The sequence below is a fragment of the Larus michahellis genome, chromosome 3 (genome assembly GCF_964199755.1).
Source record: "Larus michahellis chromosome 3, bLarMic1.1, whole genome shotgun sequence".
In the NCBI taxonomy this organism is placed as follows: domain Eukaryota; kingdom Metazoa; phylum Chordata; class Aves; order Charadriiformes; family Laridae; genus Larus; species Larus michahellis.
This window is the reverse complement of record NC_133898.1, coordinates 127,647,942-127,674,816: the sequence shown is the minus strand read 5'-3', so window position 1 is coordinate 127,674,816 and position 26,875 is coordinate 127,647,942. Positions and strand designations below refer to the sequence as shown.

The 26,875-nt window shown below is 42.1% G+C and overlaps 1 protein-coding gene across 1 annotated transcript in view; it reads left to right on the top strand.

Moving 5' to 3' along the window:
- PKHD1 (PKHD1 ciliary IPT domain containing fibrocystin/polyductin) overlaps positions 1–26,875 on the top strand; it is a 276,108-nt gene that overhangs the window by 35,057 nt on the left and 214,176 nt on the right. Inside the window, exons 27-34 of the mRNA XM_074582079.1 lie at positions 2,545–2,675; positions 3,482–3,617; positions 6,650–6,845; positions 8,247–8,314; positions 10,927–12,540; positions 12,725–12,868; positions 20,612–20,825; positions 24,717–24,867. Coding sequence (XP_074438180.1) covers positions 2,545–2,675; positions 3,482–3,617; positions 6,650–6,845; positions 8,247–8,314; positions 10,927–12,540; positions 12,725–12,868; positions 20,612–20,825; positions 24,717–24,867 — 2,654 coding nt within the window. The remainder of the gene's footprint in view (positions 1–2,544; positions 2,676–3,481; positions 3,618–6,649; positions 6,846–8,246; positions 8,315–10,926; positions 12,541–12,724; positions 12,869–20,611; positions 20,826–24,716; positions 24,868–26,875) is intronic.

Here is a 26,875-nt window from a genome sequence, read left to right as displayed (position 1 = left end):
GAAACAGAAGAGCAAAGAAAGGGTGATATATTCCATCCCTGAAGACAAGAGCTTGGAAGATTTTCCACAGGACTCTGGGGCCAAAGGATCATTATGACTTATCTGCCCTGTATGTGACACAGATGAGAGGACTTCACCTGGAATTTCCAGCAAGGTGCCTAGCCAACTGTAGCTAAGCCAAACCAAATGCTGTAAAAGGCACCATTTCTTTTTTTGGGAGAGGGAGGAGTCTCCCCAACCCAATGAGAAATGTGGAGAACACTCTTGACGCACCTGGGTGGTGCAGTAAGGACCAATGGTCTCCCTGTATGACTTGTTTTCAAGCAGCTAGGAATGCGTCTAGGAACAACATGACCCAGGTCTACTCTGACAGTGAAAGTTGTCCAGATTTTGTCTGGAAATCTGCTATTTTCATTATTAAGGTGCTTTGGGTTCATGGTAACAAACATCACTGAGAGCAGGAGTACTGGCCTAGGTGCAGCACGAAGCTAGCTCAGGCGTGTGGCTTGGAGGCCTGACTGTGCCATGCTCAGCCACCTTGGAGCAGGCAGAGGCAAGGAATGACGGTCTGTGAACATTTATGTGGATGAGCCATGGGATGGTCTTGGGAGAAAGTGGGATTCCTAAGCTGAAAAGCAAGAAGTTATGGCCACTTCTTTATGTTTTCTTGGGGTGCATGGCAAGAAAGAGATTCTAACTCTTTTCTTTCCTCTTTTTTTTTTTTTTTTTCCTCTCCAGTGGGAGGGTCGTACGGTACATAAGGTTGATACTCACTGCTTTAATTCATTAAAAAAACCCTGAAAGAACAAAGCCAGCAATGGCAAGTTTTAGTGCTTGGGCCTTGCTTCTCATTTCCTTCGCTGACAATCCAGTTCTTCTCCCAATTACAGTGATCTGTCACACATTAAAAAGAAAGCAAGTATAATGCTATCTTACATTACATATGCCTTGAACATTTATAATTGGAAAGAATTACAGCTTCCATCTGTGTTTTTAATTTCTTCCATTTCAAATACCTCTCTTCAATCTTATCGTAAAGTGCACATATGCAGTATTTCATTGCATACGGATATAAGTGTAGATATCAGAACTTAAGAGCCTTAGTCTTTACACAACACACTTGGATTTTGTACTCTAAATCTGCGACTCCTTATCTGACAACTATCACATTATACAAATGGTTTCAGTTTTGAGTTCTTGCTGTTTCTGGCTCTACAAACTTAATGTTACAGGAGAGGAAGCCAGGAAGCATCGCATACTTTGCTACACCAGGTCCCTCTTGTTGAAATACTACCAGTCTCAGTAGTACCGTGCTGGGAGTTCCCTGTGACCTAACTCTCTATGCATGGGATGCTTTTCTAAAGATACTATTGTGCTCCTGCAGATGGAAGGAGCTTGCTGTTAATGTATCTGATGGCTGCTGTTTGTCTGGTTTTGCTGCCAGCCAGAGAAAATCTAGATTAAATTTCTAGACTTCTCTGTTGCCTTAAAGAATTAGGAGGAAATGAAGCAGTGAGGAAAAGGTGCTAGGAACTCTGCCACCAATATATAATGACTTTACCATAGAAGTTTACTTACATCACACGTGAAAAGCATCATAAAAGTTCATCTGGTTTGTAATATAGACATACGAACACATATATATAAACACTGCCTTAATAAAGTTCGTGTCTGAACAGTCTGTCTGTCCAGCCATCGTCTTAAAACTCTGCAGTGCTGATAACTAGAACAAACAGCTGTAAGTTTCAAGTAATTTTTTTTTTAATTTGTCTCTGAACCGCACCAAAGAACAAAGTACTGGTTGGAATTGCCATTAATGTCCATTTCTGTTATCTTTCCTGTTTCTCTTTGAAATGTCCCTGAGTCTTCCAGTTACTTGCAAAAGCGGAGGGGAACCTTGACTACTTACATTTGAATTACATGCGGCAGAACGATCAAGCTCAAGTCTGACATGTTGGGGATGGTCCTGCATGTGATTGAAGAGGCTCAGCTCTGGCTGGCACAAAGGGGAGCTGAGGTTGCTTAGTGCTTCACAGAATTAAACCCTCCGTGACTTTCCTCACAACTCTGCTAACTCACAAGCCCTGCCAAGTCCCCTTTCTAACCTAAGTTTCCTAGACACATGCTACAGGCTTTTTTGACAGCAGGGTGCTTGGCAGCTATTTGAACTGTGAAAGCACCTGCTGTGTTAAGCTCATTTTCCATTCTTAGTGCTTCTTCCTTCCTTCCTTATTTCATTCTTGGGCTGGGGGTCTTTCTAAGGGTGAGATCACAGGCCAGACCTTACTGGCTTAAATAAGTATGTCGTTAAAAAATAAATCAAGAAAGAAACCCAGTCCCCCTGTATCATGGACAAGAATTCAAATAATAGGCAAGAAGGATCTCTGGTGAAAGAGAGGAAGATAGGCACAGCAAGGCTGAAGCAGATCATTGTCAGATCAATTGAGAGACATCACCACCTTTTGTAGTCACCTATTAAAGAATCCTTTGCATGTAAAAATATCATTCTACGTCTTGAATGTAATGGAATAATTGGTTTTGTAGGAGGGCGGAGAGTGGCTCTCAGGGGAACCGATCTGGAAGGGGTAAACTTGGTGTTGTTTGGCTCTCATGCCTGCCCAATCTTCGAGAATGACCGAAATTCAACAAGAATTGAATGTAAAGTTCCCTCTCGGGTAAGAAACCACAATTTTTTTGGGAACAGTCAGCAGCCTACAGGTCTTTCTGTGTTTTTGTGGCCTGAGCTATACTGGGGGAAGGGCAAACTAACCAGCCCATCAGCCAAGTCTTGATTGTAGGACAGTTTAACAGACTCTACCTACAGTTTGACCAGCTAAAATAACAATAGTCTGATGGTAATTTATGAAAACCAGTGAAACAGTCTGGAAAAAATTCAGATTTCAATGTCATTAGCTGAGCCTCACATAAACAAAGCTGGGGCTTTGAACTCCAGCAAATTGGCTCATCTCCACTTTCAGTTGTCTACTGGTAGATTAAACATGCCTGGCACCATTGCTCTCGCTCACATTGTTGAACCCTCTTCAGCTCCAGATCTTCTAATTTACATCCAGACCTCCTTTGGACATTATCCGTGTGTTGTGCAAAAACACGCCTAGGCATTGGCAGCAGCAGTGCTCTTTGCTGCATGGCAAAATTATACCTGGGATGATGCTAATAGTTTAAGTGGGGGGATAACTGTCTATGCGTACAACTTCTAATGTTTAATTTACTAGTACGCATATAGTAAATGGAAATCTGTGTAGTCTGGGATTGTTTTAAGGTTTCTAACTCTCTTCCTCCTAACTCTCCTAGATATCCTTTTAAAGTCAATGTATCTGTACACATTTAAGTAGAGTCTGATGTGTATGCAAATTTTGTCAGTGCCCATGTGACTTAAGTATGGGAGAGGCAGGAAAATAGGGAATAAATTTTTTTGTTGGTGCATTCTTATCCATGACATTTTCTTCATTTCTGTTTCTAGGGGACAGAAGATGCTGCTGTCCATGTGACACTGATTTCTGGGTACCAGTCAACAACAGTAACCAACTTGTTCCACTATGATCCTTCCCTAAACCCTGCTGTTGTATCACTGAGCAGAAACAGAAGTGGCATAGCAGGTGAAAAGACAGGTTTTTGGCATTGTCTCTAGAAGTGTTATTGCTGATGGTCGTGAGGCAGAGGGAATTTAGGTCTTTTGGAGTTTGGTGATCTGACACTGTCTTTTTGTTGTGTTCATTTAACTTGTAGTCCCTGCGTTTCCTGCTGGTCCTGATCAGCACTTGTTGTTTTATGTTGGTTTTACTTTAGCATATGTGAGATAGAGTTGCCTGCCCTAGGCCAGTGTGGATGATGTCCACAGGATGTCTGGTGTGGTATAGTGCGCCTTTTGTGTCGCGTTTCTCTAACTCTGCTCTGAAATTAGCCCACCTATTCATTCTTGGTAACAGGTTCAGCCATGGCAAGAGAAATGAGCTCTAGAGGGTGTCCTTCTCCAGGATCCCAAAGGATTGATTATGCTTTGCATCATGTACATTTTGGATTCCTGAAAGCAGAAGAGGCAACACTTGTCTTGCTAGTTCCCATTTCCAAGCCAAACTGTTTCTCCAGTTTGACCTTGTGATCCATTACTTCAGAACATAAGCGTAGACTTCACGGACTTTGTGGGGGCAAAATCCCGAGTAGATCTCATGTAGCATTTATCATTCCCAACTTTTGAAAGTTTCTATGTGGGATTGGGTTTTTTTGCTTATTTCCTTTTTTTTTTTTTTTTCCCCACAAGATTTTGTCTGGGCGTTGGGAATAGAAGGCATTAATGCTGAATGGTGGCCACTTACAGACAAGTCCTTTAGGAAGAAGGTTTACTACATTTATGCGTGGCAACCAGACCCCACATTCCTAGTATTCGAGACAGGGAGCAAGGAAGATAGGAAGAAGACAGAAATATTCCTGCTTTCCTACCCACCCCACTCCCATTCCTCCAAGGATGCAATCATCTGATTTTTTAAAAAAAAATTATTTTCTTCTCTCTTTTTACAGCCTCTCCAGTGTGCATCTTAATAAAGCTCCCTCCAGCTCAGCAGTTTGGCTGGACTTGGTGGGGAAGCAAGGAGATAGGTGACTGCCAGTGATGAGATGCACTTCTTGCTGCACGCCTGGCATTTCTATTCCTTTCCCCAAATGCCCTTGTCATTTTCTATTACTCCAGAATGCATAAATAAGAGAAAACGTCCTTTATCATCTGAATATTATTCATATACCGTAGCACCAAGGGGAGATTTTCCTAGCTGCAGGCAGCCCAGGTGTAAGGAATTCCTTAATGTTATAGTGTCTCGTGAATGGTGGTGTGGCTGAGTTCAATCTTCTATTCAGAACCTCCACGGTGTCGGCTTTTAATATCGTTTTCCTCCTATATAATAAAAAGAATAAATAAATTACACCGATGCCTTCCAGGCATCTAGGATTAAGATGACAATTGACCAAGAGTCCAAAGAGTTCGCGTTATTAATACATTCAGCTTCACAGGCTTTCAAACTTTCAAACTTTATTTGACTCTTTGCACATAGAGAATTGAAAAGTACTGCCTTCAAGACCTGCTTAGAGGAGCTGGTAGACGAGGTGAGCTTTATACAGACTCTCCTGCTTTGTGAAAGGAAGAGACTTCTCCAAAACTGAGGCTGTGGAGCTGAATGGTAACGGTGACTGTGCCTGCTGCGGAGGCTATGCTAAAGGCAAGAGACGCTGGCCTCTGCTTGGGAGACAGAATTGCTACTCAGATCTGAATCTGTAGTAAGGATGCATCAACCTATAAAAGTTCATTTTGATTAAGAGAAGGTGAGAGTGTAAAGCAGAAGAGTGCCTCTAGTCTACTGTCCTGTGTGGCTGGGATAACAGTGCCATGTGCAGCATTGCTTTAAAAATATAATGAGCTCAGTGAAGAAGAGGAGGAATGGGCAAAAATGAAGCTGCTTTGGGACAGCTGATCTTCACCAGTTGTTCTGGAGCAACTCTGTGGGTAGACAAGTGTTTTGGGCTGTCTGTCTCAAGGGGAAGGTAAAGAGATATTAATACCTTTTGCTCAATGAATTTAGGAAAGAGATTTGTGTAACATAGTGGTCTATGACAGCAGGGAGTTGGACTTGAAGACCCCTTCTTGTCCTGTTTATTTTTGCTTCTGTGCAGTTGAACCCACAACCTTCGGAGGAGACAGAAGGATGAGATTCACCCCCTAAACATGTCTCTGTCTGTGCTTGTTTCTTGGACGTCTTGCAAAGTCACTGAAGAGAAATATGCAATTCTGTGGTGGGATTCACCACAGCTCTTTTGTATGTCTTCCTTACAATAAGATGAATCATGCCATAAAGGCTCTGTTTCTCTTCACTGGCTACAGATATAGCACTCAGTGAAAACTCGACTGATGCATACCACTCTAACTTTTTTTGATATTTCAAGAGGAGTTTAGGTTCTGAAATTCCCTTCTCTGTTGCTCTTGTCCTCTTCTATCACTGCAGTATGCAGAAATATAGGAAAGTATCCTCTATCGTCTAAATATAATTTGGCTCACAACAGAGCTTTAATGGGAGAGTGCTGTGTTTCCTGCAAACAAGGTGCTTTGGAGCATATGTGGGCATCTGACCTTAGATACCCCAGGAAATTTTCATTTGGCTGTAGGAGGCTGCTGTGAAAGTTAGATAGGTCTATAGTGCTGAAAAATGTGGTCTGGATTATTTGTCAGGGGTTTAGGAAAAATCACAGAACTCCTCTGCTCGAGTTTATGCGAGCTTCAGAAAGACTGGATTTGGCTTTTATCAGCTGCAGATATTTATAGGATAGATATTTATGGCACAGGGGCATGGATCCTATTCTGAGTGTGTACCAGAAGGCTGATCAGTGGCTGTAGATTGTCATAGCCAAGTTCAGTGTACTAACGTCTCAGGACAACCCTGGTGGCTGGTGACCTTATCTGGGATGTCAAGGAATGGGTAGGATATGGAGCCACTGTGGTCTTCAGTTTTTTCTTTTGGGCTGATGGACATAACTGGACCTGTTCTGCCATGATGGGACTCCAAGCTCTTCCTCAGGCAATCATTACATGTGCTAAGATAACTGTTTCCAGAAACACTGAAATATTTTCATCCATTCCCCTCTGCAGGGGGCCATGAGCTTCAGATTGGAATATCCCAGTTTGCCAGCTACCGAGGATCAGATATCAAGGTGCAAATTGGGGGCTCGTGGGCACAGATTCAGGCGCAGATGGACCATGGTGTTAATGTGACACTTCCAGCCCTGGCTGCGGGATGGTACAATGTTTCTGTCATCATCAATGGTATTGCTGTGGCTTCAAACAGGTATGTGAATACATGTACTTTCCTTTAAATATAAATTATTTTCTCTGTCCTATTTGGTATCTTAGGGTTAATCTGAGAAGGAAGGTAAGAGTTTTCACAAATTCTTTACCTAAAGGTGAAATCTGCAGTGTGGTATAAAATTATGAATAATTATCAAGGCATTTATTGATCTGTGGAACCCAAGTCAGCAAACTGCTAATGCTAGTCAATTAACTCCCCTTGGATCAGTAGGAGGCAGGAGAGAAACATTTTTAGAAAAAACAGTTGATTTGATGAAAAATGCATATTCAGGCAATCAAAGGTATTCACGGATTCAGGTCAAATGCAGATAAATCCTGCTGTAGGAAAACAGCAGAAGAAAAGAAACACTTTTCACGAGAAAAACAAAAGCTAGTTTGAAAAATAAAAAATGCTTTGTTTGGAGAATTTTTAAATGATGCTATTTCCATCTTTTAAGGTGACACTTCAACTTCACGCCTAGATAAATGTAGTGTAAATGAATTAAAATGTGGGGGAAAACCAACCTGAAACTGGGATACAACAAGCAACACAGATTTGTTCCTTGGACATGCAGGTCTCATCTGTGGCAGATGCTAGAAATGACCTGAAACAATTATAGTGGGGAGAAGGAAGAAACTTTTATTGCTCACAAACCACCCTAAGCTGCTTGTTGCATTAATGAACTTCAGAAGGAGAAAGCCTGCAATTGGTGGGATGACACTCAGGGATTCATCCTATCTGATACTTGAGTCTGTTAGCAATACCACCACTTTGTCTCCAGAGAGTGGAGGGAGATGGGTCATCCCAGGAGACAACTCTGATCTCTGGTGGGCTGGATTGCAGGCTTGGGAAGGTCTACTTCTCCAATATGTCTTTTTAGGGCCAGGGTTGTTTTTGAAAGGAGGGTGATGAGGAAAAATAGATGTAGGTGGGACAGAAGCAGAGCTACTGCCTTATCTGAGTGGGCTTCAGGAGGCTGTGTCTGGGTTTTCTCTTGCTGCAGTTACCTCTGCTGCCAGGTGGGAGGATGTAAAGAGGGAAGGCAGGTGGGACACTTGCATCTCCTGTCTGTGGGCATGGCTACAGTGGGATCTGATTGGCAAAACTCCCCTCATTCTTGCTTCATTTGATGGGCAATTCAGTTGCACCTCAGGGACTAAATTTGGCTCACAGGTTGCCACTTGATAAGTCAGTGTTCACAACAGATGTAGCTCAAATCACATGCAAAAATTTGGGATGTGGGGCAGTCTTGTCACTGTGGCATTGAACAAAGGGGAAGTGCCAAGTGGCTCTTTGGCCTTCCAACCTAGAAGGAGTTGTAAGAGAGCATAGAGCTACAGCAGGAAATAAAAATATAAATAGAAACCCAGACCTCCTTTCTGTGTTTCTTGTGTTTTGCAGGGTCGAGCCGTTAATCCAGTACCTCTCCGAGATCTTCAGCATAGAGCCGTGTTGTGGCTCCTTTCTGGGTAAACAGCGTCGGTACATCTGCAGCCACTTATGAAGGTTAAAGGGATCAAGGGCAGAGTTTTCCTGCAGGAATGGAAAGGGCATCCCATTTTACATCAGTTTAAATGAGGGTGTTTAAAATCTGTGACCCTTTATTATGCAGACATCAACTGGCAGACAGCAGCAGTCTGGAAAAGTGAGATTGTAGTGAGCATCCCTCAATCTGGTTGGCTGGCTCAGGGGTCCCTGTGCTTTGAATTTGATTTCCCCAAGTGTTTGCTCGTGTATCCTTGCATGTTCCCATTGGGAAAACAAAGCACGCCCACACCTGACTCATCCGTGCTGTTTCTTTCAGTCATTACGCCTCCATGTTTCAAGGCTTTCTGTATGAAAGTTAGGTGGAAAGCAGGGTACAATTGTGGTTTGAAGCAAGCAATTTCAAGTGATCCCAAAGGGGACGTTCATTTCTGTTAAGTTGAAAAGACAAAAAAAACCCCTTTTTCGATGTTAATTTTAATCAAAAGTGAAATATTTATTAATCCCATCCCAAGCTTTTAAACAATGGAAATAAGTGTGTTTCAGAGCAAAACATCACTGAATTAAAGAGAAAAGTTTTACTTTTAATCTTAAAAAACAGATATGGGGTGGTTGATTTATTTTGTCATTTTGCTGGGGGTGGGGGAAAATTGAATCCCTATAGTGAATTTTACATGGGCCTTTAGAAACACTTTTATAGAAGACAGAGAAATTCTTCTGATGCAATCTCAAGTCCTCCACAGATTGCTCTTTCAGGCTCACAACACATTTAAAGATACAAAAACTCAGAGGCTTTGTGGTTACGTGATTATTTCAACAGTTTGTGAGGTGCTCAAGCCTAGAAAGATGTGAATGCGGATAGAGCTTGAAGAGCAAAGGCTATCAGTTTCGACAATTAAGCTGTACTAAAAAAAATAATTACTGTACACTTCTTTTCATATTTAAGGGTAAATTGAAATTTAAATAAGAACTGATTAACTCTTTGACTGTAGATTTATGAATGGCTTAAGCTGACTTAAAATCTCGTCGCTGCAAAAGGCACCAGTCTTTCTCCTGCCTTATCTCTAGTCTTTTGTTGTCTCTAACCACTTGCATGGTCATCTGGATGAAGGATTTGAGCTGACTCCAAAGGAACCCCATTATAAACCACCTTATTTTTCTGCCAGATTGTGGGAAAAAGAAGGGCATGGGCTTAATGGATAAAGAGGGTGAAGCAAGGTAGGGCACCAGGAGTGCCATTACTGCAGACTAAAAGAAGATGGAGGGAGGCTTCAGCTGGGCTCTGGGCTTGGAAGCATGAGATTAGCCTGAGAATGCTGGAGGGTTTGCATTTTTATGATTATCGGTTCCTAAAATACGAGCTGCTGCTTCTTCAGTGCTGCCCTTATTCTCAGCACCGTGGGAGGGAGTGCAGGTACCATGGCTTTGCAATGTTATGTACATCCAGACACCAGGATTCACACTTATTCCAGATAATTAGCACCTGCTCTCAGTGGCCAGGGTGGTAGCAGAGCCTCCCAAGGCTGCTGCTCTTGTCATTGTGGAGAGGGACACTCCAGTGCCATGTCTTAAAACAACTGTATGGCTCAGACTAAAGATAGCCAGTCTCCCAGAGTGACCCAAAAATAGGATGCCTTAGGAAGATGAGTGGAGCAGTGTATGATGATGCTTCTCTGCAATAGTCTTACAGCTTCCAACACTAGACACACAGACAGCTCCAGCTGAAGGTCATACCTTTGTGTCTAACCCTTCCTGAAGTGCTTTTCCACATGAAAAACCTTCTTCGTTCACACTAAGAGTCTGTTTTCCCATTTGCTGTCTTCTGTGGTCTTAAGTAGATGCCCAGGGAACAAAAACCTCCAAGAAACCAGAGGAGAAAGGAAACAGCCTGCCTCCCTCCAGTCCATGGATAGGAAGCCCCGGTCAGAGTTGCTTCTGACAGTGGAGGGGGAACTGCTCTTCGTGTTCTACCCATCTTAAATGGTGCAGACTGAGAGCATATAAGTAGGGGAGGGCTTGAAGCCGGAAGTATTCATCAACGTATCGGCTTTTCTGGTCAGTGAGCTCCTCAAGGGCAAGTGACCATTAGTTCATGGCAAATCTGGCACTCTGCCTGAGCAGCCAGGCAGAACTGAAGATTGAAGGAAGATCTGTGGTTCTGGCTTTTTGTTTGAAAGCAGTCATACTGTGTTCTGTACTCTATGCAGCAGGACCAAACCATCTCTACCATGTCCCCCCCTGTCTGTACAGACAGTCCCATTCCCTGAAGAGTTCAGTCCCTGTTTACTTTCAGGGGTCCTCTCACAGCAGCTTCCTCCAGTTCTGTGGTGGCTTTCTACTGTCATTTACTGTCACTAAGGTCCGTGGGTATGTGATACCTTAGCCTCTTGTCCACGTAGGATTATCCTGATACATGCCTACTATTACCTTTATCTGTCTTGTTCCAAAAAAAGGACTTGAATTTCCTTTTCCATTCAACCTAACTAAGACTGTCTGCCATGTTTATCAGCTTTATCATGGTTTGTGATTGTTCACAGAGTTGTTAATTCCTTTACTGTACATAATGTCCTTCTTCCTTATTTTGTTTTACTTCTAGGTGGAACACTGCTCACGATCTCTGGAGTGGGCTTTAGCCAGAATCCTGCCGTGGTTTCTGTTTCACTGAACAGGCAAACCTGTATGGTTACTCACTTGGAAGAAGAGACAGTTTGGTGCCTGACCCCGCCAGCTGCTAATTTGTCTAATGAAGATTCACAAGACATCTCTGTTAGAGTAAACGTAGTCATCAGCAGTAGGTCATTTCAACATGTTCTCTTTGCAAAAAGGACCACAACCTTTAATTACCAGAGAGCTTTGACTCCTCTTGTTACTGTTGTTGAAATGGAAATCACAGATAGCAGCCTGGTCTTGAGCATCCAGGGGGTAAACATCACTGGATCTGTGGCTAAGCTTGGTCATGGTGAATGTGAACTTGAGTTTCAACATGACAATAAGTCTGCAACGTTCTACCAGTGCTCTTTGCCACTGAGCAGCCTGGAACCTGGAACTTACCCCATCCAGGTTATCCAGAGGCAGCTAGGATATGCTCATGTGACAGCAAGGCTGCAGGCCCTTACTGTAACTCCTCGGATAACCTCCATATTCCCATCACAAGGATCAATCTGTGGTGGGATGTTACTCACTATATCTGGTATTGCTTTAAAATCCAGGAGGAATTTGGTACAGGTCAGCCTGGAGAGTAATTATTCCTGTGAGATCCAGAACTCTGATAATGATGCCATTAGTTGCATTGTCTTTCCAGGGGCCCATCCTTTGCATTATCAGTGGTTGGCTGAGGCATCTTGGGCTCTCAATGTCACAGTGATTGTCAATGGCATCAGCAGCGTCTGCCTTGGAGACTGTACACTCCACCTTCATGAGCAGTGGACCCCTGTTGTAGATCTGGTGACCTGGGAAACTAATGGGACATTCACCTATGTGATGATCAAAGGACAGAGGTTGGCATGGCCAAGTGACAGCCCCGTGGTACACGTGAATAACCAGGCTGTCTGCAAGGTAACTTTTTGGAACGAGACTAGCATCAAGTGCCGGACAAACTGCATTGCCCCAGGGGAGCACAACATTTCCATATCCACCAGGAAAAGTGGGCAAGCTTGCTTCAGAAAGGCGTCCAGCATTCTCACCGTCCTGCCTCAGGTGTATCGGTTTTACCCACAAAACTTCAGTACCAATGGTGGAGGCCTGCTTACCTTAGCAGGCTTGGCACTGAAAGGAAAGAGAATGACTTCTGTTCTCATTGATCATCAGCCTTGCCTTGTTATCAGTGTCACCTGTGTAGCTATCCAGTGCACGGTGCCTCCAGGTAATGGGACTAAGGCTTTGAGTCTAAAAGTAGATGGCATCTCCTATTACCTCGGAAGAATAAGTTACAGCAAGGAGTTCACCCCAGTTTTCCTTTCGCTTGTTGCAACTGGTCGCCTTTTAACGATGACCGTATCACAGATCACAGAGAGGGACACCATCTATGTATTTGTTGGAGACTTTGCTTGTAGTGGTGTCACCATCACTCGCTCCACTTTGCAGTGCTCAGCTCCTCTGGTCCCTGTTGGTGAGTACCCTGTGCTGGGCCTGGATGTCCCAAGGGGCTGGACTTCCTCCAACCTGATGTTCATCTCTCAGCTGATGGTGACAGCTGTGCATCACAACTGGGGTAAGTCACAACTGGGGTAAGTGAAGACTTATTGTAGCTTCTCCATGGGATGCAATCTGAGGGACTGTGGTGACTGGGATTATTTTTTTGGTATGAAAGCAAAAATGATGAATTAAAAAAAAATCCTTGTTGAGAGTTGGCTGTTAGGCTCTGTCTTAAATATCATTTTTTGTCCTTTTCCAAGGTGGCTTGCATGGAGGAGCAGTTTACCTGCGTGGAACTGGGTTTTCCCCAAGGAAGACTTTGGTTACAGTCTGTGGCACCCCCTGTGAAATGTTGGGCAACACAACGATGACTGACCTGACCTGCCTTGCCCCACACCTACACGGTCAGCTATGACACAAAACCTCGCACTGTGTTAAAAACATACCCTAAAAACCTATCTCGACCTAAAAGTGGGGGGTCCCAGTGTATCTCATCCCAGGGGAACAGAGAGCAGCAGCAACCCTGGAGAGGAACCAACATAGCATTGACTTCTGGTTTTTGAGCTCAGTCCAAAGAAAATTGTTGTCAGAGGGAGTTTTTGTGTCAATGGCCATGGGCTTTGGACTAGATCCACTGTGCGCCTGTGGCCACATATGCTTTGTGGGTGTGTATGAAGTGTGCATAACGTCAGCAATTCCTTGTGGCAGCTATTTCTTTGGGAAAACTCTCTCATATAAAATGTACGTGAGGTCTGTAGGGTTGGGTACCCAAGCGCCTCTTGGCCATCATGATCATCTTAATGAGATGAACTCCCTTAAAAGCCTTTTTTAGCGTGGCCCCATACGTTTTCTATTTTGGCTGCATGGGGGGACAGCTTCAGTGGGGTAAGGGGGTGGAAGAAAAAGGGTGAGTGACTGGGAGGGTGAATAAATGATGTACTATGGCGAGTTCATACCTTTGTGAAGCTGGAGATGAGGATTTGAATTCCTTGAGAGGAAGATGGGATCATCCCATAGCCAGAGCATCCTCCGTAACTGGAGAGAGACAGCTGAGAATGATGCCATGATCTCTGGCTCTATCAAAGACAGAAATAAACCTGCCTCAATTTTGGAGGAAACGCTTAAAAATGGGCATTTTCTGGGACAAGATGCATTTCCTCCCTCTCATACTGGCAGCACAGAATTAGGCTCCTAAGATATGCAAAAAGCGTGATTTAAGACTTTTAAATCTCACTCTGAGACATATGCCATTCTGCAAGCGCTAAGCACAGAGCATCTGCCTTGGTACTGCAGCATTGCAACACGTGGTAGCATAACGCTTCATCCCCTTCTTAGCTCTGATGCTGGGAGAACATCCTGAGATCTACAGAAATATTTGCTATTTGGTGGCCATTCAGCGATCCATCATCCAGGTGACCAAAGATCCATGGCCACTTATTCTTTGTGGACCTGGAAGAAAGGTGGCAGTAGGAATGTCCATCAGGGCAAATGGCCAGGGTTTTGCTCAAACGTATGTGGAATCTCCATCCTCCAAAATAGGCAGAAGTTGACTAGATTAGCTGCTAAGAAGCCACTCCAGTGTGAAATTTAATGTTCTTTTGAGCAAGGGTTGGGACAAGAGGCATCCAGGGGTCCTCTTCAGCCTCACTTATTCCAAAATTCTAAATTTGCTCTTGTCATTTTGAATGGTTCCTTTCCTCATCCATGAAGAATGCTAAGAAAAATGGAAAGTGGAAAAAAAAGGGCTTTAAACCCAACCACAAATACTCAAAAGAAGTCACCAAGAGCTTTCAAGGGCTCAATTTTCTTTGCTTTAAACAAGATACAGACACAGTCTGTAGAACTGCTTATTATTATTAATTATTATTATTAAAATTATTATTAATTATTATTATTATTATTTAAACAAGAAAAAAGATATGGTGCTGGAGTGCTGAAAAGAAAAATAATCAGAGCACAAAACAGGGAAGTCTGGTTATTGCAGGAAGAATAGCAGAATGAAATGTAATCAAATTGATCCAAACTGTGAAAATACTAATAGCTGTGTTCAAAATTCACTGAGTGGTAGACGGCAGAGGGAGCCTGGGGAAAACCGTTTTACAGGCAGGATCACAATACTTACTGCTGACACTAGATGTCAGCAAGTGAACGCTGATTGCTGCCCGCTTGCTGGTTGCCTTTCATGGAGAGAAGATGCAAAGGACTCGTTGCCTCACTAACCGAAGGGACACAGGCGCTATTGCTTTGAGGCCAGTTACCAGACTTTCTCCCCTGCCCTGGAATTTGCAGTGTGCAGCCTTCAAATCTCACCAGTCGAGTTGCAAAAATGTTTCTCTGTCGATGAAGTATTTGCAGAAAAAAATTAAATTTTTTGCATTTAAATTGGAGACTGCTTAAATCTGAGTGTTTGCCAGGTTACTTGTACTCCCTGAGACAGTCGTATTCACCCTTTGCCCATCCACATGTGGCATCCGTGAATCTGTATATCGAGCAAGATGATTTCCAGACAGCATCCCTCCTAATATTTAAGGGATTACAAACCCCCGCTGTTTAGGGCGTGAGTGGATTTATTAGGAGCAGTTAGTCCAATCTCACCTCGTGGTTTACATGCTGCTGTTTGCCTGGGGAAATTCGCTACTTGGCACTCGCACATCCAGTGTTCAGATCTTTCTTTCACAGCCTCGGCCACACGGGAGAGGTGGTGAAGTGACTTCGGGGATGCAGGACCATAAGCCATGAAGGAGATGGGAGGGATAGGTCTGTGGTGCCCCAGGGCTCCTTCGGTGCAGAGGCTGGTGTGGCCAGGTTGGATGCTTGTCTGACATTTCCTGGCGTTGCTCGTGAACCAGGTGATGAGAAGTGAAGAGTTCAAGCTGCATTTCTTCTGTTACAGGGTGCTGTGAAGCAGAAACACCTCCCCTCTGGCACTGGGGGATGTCAGGTGGCAGCTCGCCTCCCTGGGGTTTCGGCGCTAGGTCATGTTGTGTCTGGCCTCCTTAAGATTAGAGAAGTTCACGTGGGAATCCACAACTGGTCCATCTAGCCTACTCATGTGATCAAATCCACAGGGCAAGGCTCTGCAGCTAGGAAATGTGACTTTTTTCTCCACTTAACAGACGCTTTTCTAAGACATGAGGAACAACTGGGCTCAGCAGGATCCATCCATAAGCCTGCCCCATGGAGTCTTCCTTAGGAATGGGTGTGGAGCGGTGTGGCACCAAGGTTTTGGTTTGATCGTTGACAAGAGCTGGGCATGCTAAATACTGAAACACGCTCGATCCAGAGCACGAGGAATAGGAACGTTAGCCTAGAGTCTTTCATAAAAGTTGTTGTCTTTTTCAAGCTGCAGAAAAATCAAATTAGAATAGAGCTAAAATTCGAGCTTCACCCTTAAAGCTTAAGAAAATTAACAAAATTAAATAAAATTTAAAAAAACCCCATACTCCCTTCAAGGAAAACAAAACCAAAACCAAAAAACCCAAACTAACCCACAAGTCTTTAAAGGTCTGGTAAAGAGATAACTGGCTTGATCCCGAGAGCTCTCCCCTTCTCTTGTTCTTGCTTTGTTACTCGTGTTGCAGCGCTGTTGATGAGTGCAAATACATCTGTGGATTCTGTTCAGCTCAGGTTAAATTTACAGAACACATGGTTAATGTCTGTGGGATTGAATTGTGCTCCCATGAAAGATGGGAATAGTGGCAGGAAGTTTAAGGCAGACGAGAAAATAACTGAATATTCATGTTAAGTGATATTAGGGTAAGAACCATATATAAACTTTGCAGTAAGCCAGTACCCAAGATCGTATGTTTGACATTGGGGTAAAGAAGGCACCTTTAAAAGGAGTTGAACTGATAAGATCCATCAGGGAAAAAGCTGAGTCTGATTTGCCTGGTTACATCAGTGTGCTTGGAATAACAGGTCTGGCTTTAGGACTTTGATGTAGCAGGTGTTGGGATCTTTTTTAGAGAGTCCTGGACCTACTATTAGCCAGATTACATTGGTAAAAGTGGATGTATAGGGAAGAGGATTTAGATTAAAGGCTAGAAATGAAATGAGGCTGGTTTAAAAGGAAGAGAGACTTGGCTTGGTGCAGCTCTTCGTATGGGGCAAGAGGAGAGAGAGCAATGAGTTTTGGTTGCAGCAGAGCAGATGTAACAAGGAGATGTACTGAGCTAAGACCAAGGGGGAACTATAGCCAGGGAAATATGGTGATTAGTATGAGTAAATGCAGAAGATATGAAGAGGGCAAGTTGTGGCAACTGAGACCTCAAAAGAAGCCAGGGCCTCTGATGTTTATTGTGCAGATCAAACCAAAGACCCTTCTGTTTTTCAAATCCACAAATGAAATTTAGAAAGAGGAAAAAAATGCATATTGATTACACGACAAGAATGTTCTGACAGTGAGATCTATCAGGCGGTGGAATAGATGCTTGCAAAGTGACCTCTTGGGACTTCTGAAACTCGTCTGTGCAAAATGAATGTCTTCTAGGGAGCAATTCTTCATAGGCAGAGGTTGGACTTGATGGCCTTAACAGGTCTTTTTCCTTTTCTTTTTTTTCTTTCTTTCTTTTATTTATTTTTTTTTTAATTTGTCTTCTCTGCTAAGCACATGTTAATGTTATGCTCTGCAGTCCGTTTTGTGAGCAGTGGATAACTGGGGATGTGTGGTTTGGCACTGGGACTCCGTGGGCAGTTGTTCAATCAATCTGCAGCTGCCCTTGGAAGTCCTGTAGGTTTTAGCCTCATCACATGTCTGGCAGTTGTTATTAAACAGTGACCCAGAACAAAGCCCTTGTGCTGAGCATCCCAGGATCCTGGCTTAAACCAGAGTATCCCCCAAAGACAGGGTTGGGGGCAGTCGGTCCCTAACCCATTACCAACATACAGAGACTTGGCTGCCATTGTGTCTGATCTCAAAAGAGAAACCGTAATAGGATGAATGCATTCATCTCAGTGATGAATTTGTATTACACGTGATTACCAGGTTTTATCTTTGTAGGGAATAGAAAGCATAAAGAATTCTGAGGTTTGAACACTAACTAATTAAGCAGGGAGAAGAATTGTGCCTGAGAACGGATAGACTACCCTTTTAGGACATACTAAGCGTGTTGCAATCTTTAGTTGATATTTTTTGCTATTGTTGTGGCAGGAGATAATGGCACCAATAATACCAAGAGATATTTGTGTTTAACATTTAGAGGAAGGGGGATAAAAGGGCAAGATTTCCTCCTAACTGAGAAAAGTATTAAATCCTCTAGGAGCAGGGGAATAGGAGGACCGCAGAGATCCCCAAAGAAGGAATGAGAATTGGACATGTCAGAGAGTGGTGTCTCCATCAGGTGGACAGGAGCTGTAGGATGTGGAGACGAGATCCCTCCCTCCTTCCACCTGAGATGGAGAAAGCAGTCCTAAGTTTGATTCTGGGGTGTATAGATTAAGCAGGGATTTCTTGGATTTTCCTTCCACCGGTCTCTTTACAAGCCCTTGTAACCTTGCTCTTTAGCTTAGATTTTATAAATTAATACTATTGTTTTCCTGGTTTGAGTTAAAAATTATTTCAGCAGTTGGCAGAATACAAGACCTTACATTTCTACAAGCGTGATAACATTGAGATAAGGGCACTGGAGCACAGCAGAAATGCCTAATTTCCACATAACATTTTGGGAGTACCCAAAGAGTGACGACCCTTCTGCTGATCTCTGAGGGCTGTGCAGGAAATATCTTCTGGTGACCTGCATTAGCCAGGCAAGTTCTTTGACAGCAGCAAAGTATTGAGGAAAATATTTATATCTTGAGATCCTGTGGGTCATTTCTAACTTTTTAGTCCTAAAATAGTCTTTTTCCACCCAGAAAAACTCCGCCGTCTTCCTTTTAAGAGCGTAGTAGAAAACCAAAGCTCCTTTTGATTAGCTCAGCAACCTGTTGTTTTTTCTCAAACTTTGGAATGTGAATTTAACCTGCCTTTGATCACTCACTTTCAGAGGGTGATCAAACACTGGACAGGCTTCCTAGAGAAGTGGTTCATGTCCCATGTCTGTCAGTGGTTAAGAGGCATTTGGACAATTCCCTTAATAACATGCTTTAATTTTTGGTCAGTCCAGAAGTGGTCAGACAGTTGGACTAGATGATTGTGATAGGTTTCTTCCAACTGAAAATATTCCACTCCCTAATGTTGCTCTAGTTGCGTATTCATCTAAGGTAGCTGTACATTCTCCATTACCAAATCTGAGCTTATCACAACCTTTCGTGTCACAAGCAGAATACAATAGTAAAGCAGAAGGAACTGTTGAACCCTATTAGAAAAGGGGAACAAATTCTTCTGTCCACAGGAAAGTTGTGGGTTTGTGAAGGAAGGAAAGGGCAGTGCCATCACTGCTTGGATGTCCTTCAGCTTTGCTAGTGTTGTAGTTTAACGTTTTGAGAAGTTCTCAGCCTCCCCCTGGATGAAAAAAAAAAAGTATACGTGCCAACTCTTTTGGAGAAATTTCTGTAATGAATTGGTTCTTCTGCAAGTTTTTGCAAAGGCAAGTTCTTGGTAGTATTTTATCCTCTTCAATGATATTAATTTGCCAAAACACAGATATATAGTGCCACTTAAAATGGCCTTGGAAAGGCAGCCTGGCTTCCAGGAAGACACGAAGCTTCTGCATAGGATGCCACAGGTGGCTCTATTCAGGACAATAAAAGCAAAATATAGGAATGACACCATCATTCCTTTAGGATTCTCTGTCTATTACTTGTATCTCTCATGTTTATATATAGGTCTTTGAGGCAGCGATAGTGTTTGGCTGCGTTTGAATGGGTGCCGAGCAAGAGAAATGTCACTGGATGTGGGGAAGGAAAGAGATTAAGCATATTGCAAAATACGTGAAGATGTGGTAACCTTTTTTCCTTATTCTAAATCCAGAGAAGAAAAATACACAAAAATAGTGAACAACTCTCTCCCTGAAGTTCAGAGCAGATGAAATGCTAGGTTTTAATATTTCAAAAAATACCTTAAACATTAAACAGCTATAAACTTTTCAAAAATACTCCATATGAAATAATGACTTTTAGGAAAACGTGTAAATCTTTTAACATAGGAAATATAGCAGTTTCATGTTTTTACCATTTCAAAAATAATTTTCAGAATTTCTTAGGACCTGTGACATTCATTGACAATGATGCTTTCCCAGCAAACAAAGATGGCTTTTGAACAAACCAGAATTTAAAAAAGAAAACAACAACAAAAAAATCCTTTCTTGATAAATTCCCACTGATTGCACTTCTGATACATGAGGAACACACTTAGATACTACAATGCAGAGTGTAATATTGTCCACAGACAAGTTCATTACAACTGTTTTATTAGTTCAGGATTAATGAAAATTTTCCAAAAATCTTTACATGCCCAGGGTTTTGAGAGAAACAGTTTTGATCTCTGACATGGCTTAATGCTTAAAGAATTCCTTTTTTTAAAAATTATTAAAACCAAACATTTCAACTGATCTGAACTTCAGAGATGGTTCATATTTTTTATTAAACATTTTTGTCTGGGTCTAGAATAAAAAAAAAAGAACAATTTCTGTTCACACTGCTTGTTCCTTAAATACACCTCAAAACAAAGCAGGTGCTCACTTTCTACCGCATCCATGGAGTCAAACTCAGATCAAGTCTCTAGTCACACTCAGGTACTACAAAGCAAGGTGAACTGGGAGATCCCAGTTCACACAAGTTCCCTAGAAGCCCTCCAAGCTGTGGCAATGCTTTCACTAAACCTATTTCTGGATTTCAAAGTTGTCATACCCCTCTGGTAAAAGGTTTGTGCCTCACTCCTGATCTGTAAACTGTGGTCCACTTTCCCCAGAAGAAATGCCCATGCTTTTATTTAATCACTTCTCTCACCTCCTCCTGGATGGAGCAATTTGATCCTAAAGATCATCCTGATCTTGATGCACAGTGTAGGTTATATGCTTGCTCACACAAAGCAAAAGAGGCTGAAGGAGTTGCATGGAGACCCATCTGTCCTCAAAAAGGATGCACCAAAAAGGAGGTTGGGACATGCACATCAGGAATTCACAATGACAACTGTCAGTTGCTAAAATCTGCTTAATATCAGTGATGTGTAGGCTGCTTTGTGTTATTTTTTCCCCCTCTTGTCTTTGCAGCGTCATTGGCCATTCTCTGTGGTCTGACACATTCTTCTGTTGACTGCCAAGAAGACAGAGCCACCTTCATTGACTGTGATGTCCAAGTCACAGTGGGCTCCTATCGCCAGAGACGATCTGTGTCTTACCTGTATGTCTGTGAGGACAGCCCACCTCAGTGGCAGTGGAGGGACATCAACCCACCCCGGAGGCGTTTTGCTGGACTCTTTGCCAGGTTAGTGCCCATGATTGGTCCCATCCATGAACAATGCAGAATCATAGAATCTTTATGGTTGGAAGAGACCTTTAGAATCATCAAATCCAACCGTTAACCTAGCACTGCCAAGTTACTACTAAACCATGTCCCTCAGCACCACATCTGCACATGTTTTAACATCCCTCAGAAGGTATTCCACCTTTTGCAGAATTGGTCCCTGAAAGACTGAAGGAGCAAATTTCTAATTCTTAGGTCGATGCCAACAGAGCAATTTAGCCTTGAGACCACTAGAGAGCTCCGCTGGGTTGTGAAATTCATTCCCTGAGTCTATCAAAGCATCTTTAGTCCCCCCTCCTTCCCTCCCATCTTTTTAAAGTGTTTGAGAGACATCAGAAAATCCATCTCATAAACAGCCTGCTTTGTTCCTTCTTAGGTTTTAATATTTATCTTCTGATCCAAAGGAACATCTGGTGGATGCCAATGGGGAAAAAAGATTAGGCATTATGAAAAGCAGAAGTCTTTTTTTTTTTTTCCCCCGCCTTTTTTTCCCCCCCTTCCTCTCTTCAAGCAGTTTCATGAGTAAAAAGTCGCAGAGAAAATTCAGCAGGCTGTGCGATATTTACTCAGCAAGGATGCTCAGGCACTTACTCAAGGCTCGGTCTTTGCAAATCCAAGGCCGGGTTGTCCAGGAATATAAATTGGTACCATTGTCTTTAATGGGTGGTGGGGATTGATACCTGCAGAGCATTTACTCCTACGAGTAAGAGGGAGGTCTGAATTAAGGAATAAACAGATGAAAAAAACTTACTAAACGAAATTAAACAAATAGAGAATTAAAATATCACTGCAATACTTTGCCCGTGGTTTGCTGTACGTAGTGAACCCATTCCTGGTTGGTGCATGATGCTACTGCCCAGGTATTTTAATGGAGCTGCAGAGATTTGCTCCTCATCCTTATCTGGTCCTTATGTCACAGCTGGTGTTGTGAGTCACCACAGGGAGTTCCGGATGCCCTGTGTTAAGGGAAGAAAGCCAACTGGCATTTTCTGAACAAAGACAACAAGGCATGAGTTGCATTTTCTTTTTTTTTTTTTTTTTAATAAAAAATAAGCTTTTTTTTTTTTAAAATAAACTGAAACTAAAATTTTTTTTTAAAAATAAACTGACAGCATCTGCCTGTCAGTCTGTCGTTTCCTCCCCACCAGCTTTTGAGCTCTGATTAAATTGACCTGGGTTTCATAAGGGATGGACATCTTAAGAATTATGAAATTCTTGGGCTGCTGAGGAATTTAGCAGAGTACTGTATTTTTTTCTGGTAACTGTATTTCTAAACTGGTCTCGCTGAAGAGAGCAGGGCAAAGACGACTGTTTGATTTCAGATGAGTTTCTTGATCTGAAAAATCGGGGAAGAAGTAGAGGAAGAGAGAGCTTGAAGTCATTCAAATTACTGATTTTAGAGATTTTGAAAACATTTTTTTTTCCAAACATTTTTTTCAAACATTTTTTTTTTCAAATTTTGGTTCAGAAAAATGTTTAATTTCAAAATATTAATGGAATTTGTAGCAAAGTGTTAGAAAATGAAAATGTTCAAAGCAGAAATGAACTGGTCCATTGATTCCTGAAATAATGCACAATGATTGCTGTAATTAATAATAGTAACTAACAATAACAATAATAAAAAATATATGGATTTGAGTTCTGAGCAAATGTTCAAGAGTTAAAAGACATTCATCCCAGGATGGGGACAAAACTACTTAAATTGTTCCTGGCTTAACTGCATATTAAATCTCTCCCGTTCTTTCTTATTAGTTTTACAATGGTTTGAAAAAAACTTCTAATCTAATCTGTACTACAGCCCTTATATATATATATATATGTATACACATATACACTATATATAAAGTATACACATAGTGGCAAATGCATGTTCCTTAGAAGAGGTGCAAGCTTTGCCATTAACATCCATGGTTACCAAGATATATCCCTGAATTCCCTGCCACAAATCGCGCCTTCTTTTCTTGCTTTTCCTTTAAACACTGCAATTTGTTAACGGTTTTCCAGCATCCAGGTTTCAGGATGCAGTTACTAGAGGACAGGGAGGAATTTGCTCTTCGCCTACAAGCAAAGCTGGTTAACTTTTTGTAAAAAGATGTGAACAACCACTCAGAGGTCCTTGTATTGACTTCAGTGCCTGGCAAATTGGGATCATACCCTGCATTTAGCCAACAACAACCCTCTTCAGCTTTTAAAATAGTTGGCTATTTAAAAGGTGCAGCTTTTTCTTGTAGCATTAAAAAGAAGTACTGTACAGTCTTGAAAGATAGCGATAGCCCGCTCGGTTGAATTATTTTACAGGACAAGAGCAGTTCTCAAAGTGTTGCTATCAAAAGCAAGTGTAGTTCCCTACGGCTGGCTTTTGATTATTGATACAGCAGAGGGAAAGGTTCATTTAAATATAGAAATAAAAATTCACGGTTAAAAAGGTTCAGCTACTTGCAGAAGGCTTTTTTTTTTTTTGTAGTTTCTACTGTGGCTGCTTCCCTTAACACTTTAACACTGAAAAAGGGCAACAAAACAAATACCCCCTAAATGCACTGTCAGAGCAGCTCTTTGCTTGTACAGTGGGCTGCCACATCCAGCATGGTTTGAAAACTTCATGTTCATCAAGTCATCCTGATTGTCATCCTCCCAACAAAGCTCTGAGTGTTGGCTTTCCAACTGTGTTGATTTTGGTAGAGCTTAGGCTCCTAACTTTGACACTTCAGAAATTTCTGTTAGAAGGGGCTTTCAGGGAACCTGAAGACCTCTAAAAATCCTGGTCGTACTTACCCATTCCTCTATTTTGTTGGGTAAATCAAATTATGAACTCTGTCCTTTCTTAGCTGTTCAGAAAAGTGGCATAATTTCTGAGCTATGTTGATGTTGTTATAACTCATCTCCGTCCCACAAGTTGCAAGTGTGGGTGCATCTGACGGTGGGGTAGGGAGGGGAGGATGAAGGAGCAATGGCCAAGGAAGGAATAAAAAATGACATTGCATTACCCCGTCCTGATCTGAAGCCTGTAGAAGTAAATTGGGAAGTTTCCCCCTCATTTTGAGGGTTGTTGCATCCTATAGCTCCCCATAACGAAGTGCAACCAAAGTCAGCAGCTGTCAACAGCAAGACGAAGGAAAAAAATGTTTCTTCCCCAACACCTTTTTTTTTATTACTTCTTCCCCCTATGCAAGGAGAGGCTTTAGAGCAAATGTCTGTTAGTATAACTGGCACATATATCGAATCTGCTTAGTCTGGGCTGTTAAGTAAGTTTAATTAATTTACTAAGTTAATGTTCCAATGCTAGCAACAAAGCGTCATTGCAATCAGCTGGGTAGCAGGAATTGGAACCCCTAAATGAGCTCATTTTTTCACAGTTGGAATTAGGGACCAGTTAGCCAGTTGTGTGGTTTTTCCAATTTCTCCACTTGCCCTAAGGGAGTTGCAAGTTATTCATTCCCTATTGCTAAGTGTGAGTAAGATGGGGAGGGGGGAGACATGAACAAACCCTACTCCATGTAGGAGTCCATCTTTGATCCTAACACTGCTGATTCCCTCGCTGTTCTCTGCACTTATCTTCCTGCCTTGGTCCTCGAATGGCATTTGCTCCTATTTGTAATAGTTTGGGGGAGCAGAAAAGGCATCACTGAGAGATATTTACTGCATGTATTTTCATCCTGAGTGTGTGCAGATAAAGGGGGGAAAAACAAATAAACAATAAAAGAATGGAAACAAAATTACAGAAATTTGCAAAGTTTGACAAATGGTGGCCAGGAGTTGCCACAAGCTAATGGCTTGCAATGATTAATAAGAGTAAAAATAATTGCATTTCATTAAGATTGATGACACCCCATTTAACCTCCCTTCTCGTTTCAGCCCTAAAGTGGAAAGAGATGAAGTTCTCATCTATAATAGCTCCTGTAACATTACCATGGAAACTGAGGCAGAGATGGAGTGTGAGGGAGCTAATCAGCCAATTACCGCCAAGATTACTGAGATATGGAAAAACTGGGGCCAGAACACTCAGGTATAATCAAATCTTTTTTACAGACTGATTCAAACAGCTTAAAATTAAATTTGTAATATTGTGTACATTTAAAGGGGAGGAAAAAAAAACAATTTAGGCTGAGCCGTAGCAATATATAATATTAAATGCTTTCCAACTTTGAATAGCAGTTCTAATGCCGTGCAGCTGAATTAATGCCTAACTATGGTTAATCATGTATTTTATGAGACATAAATGAGCTTTACCTTATTTTCTGGGCTATGTATATCTTTTTTAACACTCTCCATTTTTTACATAAATTCCAAGTCTGTTCTAAAAGTGTTATTTTCTGTTACTTGAGGAGAAATTTCAGCCATGAGATACAGAGTTTCTGCTTTCTGGCAGAGACTTAGCATTAAGCATTTGGGCAGCTCTGCTTATATTTGGTTTTTGCTCCTCTTCAGTATCTGAAGGAAAATGGGTCGGTCTTCCCCGTGCTATGTGTGGGTACAGCGAGAAGAAAGACATCCACAAAGTGTTCATTACAAAAACTATGGCTCTGAATGAACACCATTGTAAGGCTCTCTATCTAAAAATGTTCATTGCACACCTAAAATGTCCTTTTAGAGTCCTCGGGGTGTTTGCAGAGTTTTTATCATAGTATCATAGAATAGTTTGTGTTGGAAGGGACTTTTAAAGGTCATCTAGTCCAAGCCCACTGCAATGAGTAGAGGTGTTTTTTGGGGGTTTTGAGCTGAATACCAGGTTGTGCCACCTGTGAGAAGAAATTTAGAGGGGCTGTATATTTGGGGAACAACAAATATCCCTTTGTCATCATCCTTTCCTTAAAGAGCAGCTCCTGAGAAGTGATGGAGGCCTAGTATATAGTGGTAGTGGGAAGAGTTGCACATCTGACTTATCAGAAAAAATGCTGGGTTTTACCTCATAAAACAAGTTGTCATACAGTTGTCTTAATATGGTTGAGGCCTAGGAAACTGAAGTTTGTTTTTTCAGGCTTGATATTAAAGCTATGATGCTAATTTTTAACTCTGTTTGCAATGAAATTTTCTTTACCGTCTCCACCACCGCAGAAGTAGCTACTGTGTCTCAGCGGAGTAATTTTGCTGTGTAGAATCTAACAGCAGGTTCTAGATCTTTTACTAAAAGTCCCTGGATATTTGCCCTGCAAATCTACTTTACATGTATGATACTATTGCACATGAGTATCGTAAAATACAATTGCTTTCCTTTATTCTGTTGTTTTAAGTCTGTCCTTGGTCTGTGAAGGAATGTCACGTGTAGCCTTTTTCCTGTTAGTTTTCATTTGTTAGTTATGCTACTAGAAATATGCCAAGGTAAGGAGAAAACCAAACAAAAAAAAATATTAAAAATTTCTAGTTAGCAACTGTAGGAGGCCAGCAAAGGGCAGTGATGAGGCGAGCATCAGATCAAATGGTAATTGTCCCTTTCATTCATATTTTCCTTCCCAAATGTGAGAAGGGCATCTCTACTGCCCAAAAGCCAGGGCTGCAGGGTAGAGGAGTTGTTACCTGCTGTTGGCTGTGATCTGAAGAGCTTGGCTGTGTCATGGGTCCTGTAGTCTCAATAACGAGATGATGACAGGTTGTCATTTGACTCATGTTGGGGGAAGAATAGGAAGAAGTAGTGAGTTTTGTCCCTGCTATGGTTTTTCCTGCTCAGAGAGGGGAAAATTGAGGAAGTCCTAAGTGTCCTGAATGAATGAATTCATTCAGGGAGTGCTGGGTGAAACCAGCAGCGCTTTTAGATCTGGGATTTGCTGCTGCTTAATGAACCCAGAGGGCATTTGGAATCATTTTATCCCCCTTCCCAAAACTGGCCTGGGTTAGCAGAGGTGGATGGGTGGGGAGTTCAGATAAATGGTTTCAATTTTGGTCCCTTTCTAGCTGACAGCATCCTGTTAAGATTTATGACCTGGTGCAGCATATGCATGCTTCACTGTAGAGGTTTAAATCATGTCATGTGAACTGGCCTTACCTTTCCAGTGGAAATAATGGTCCCCAGGTTCAGC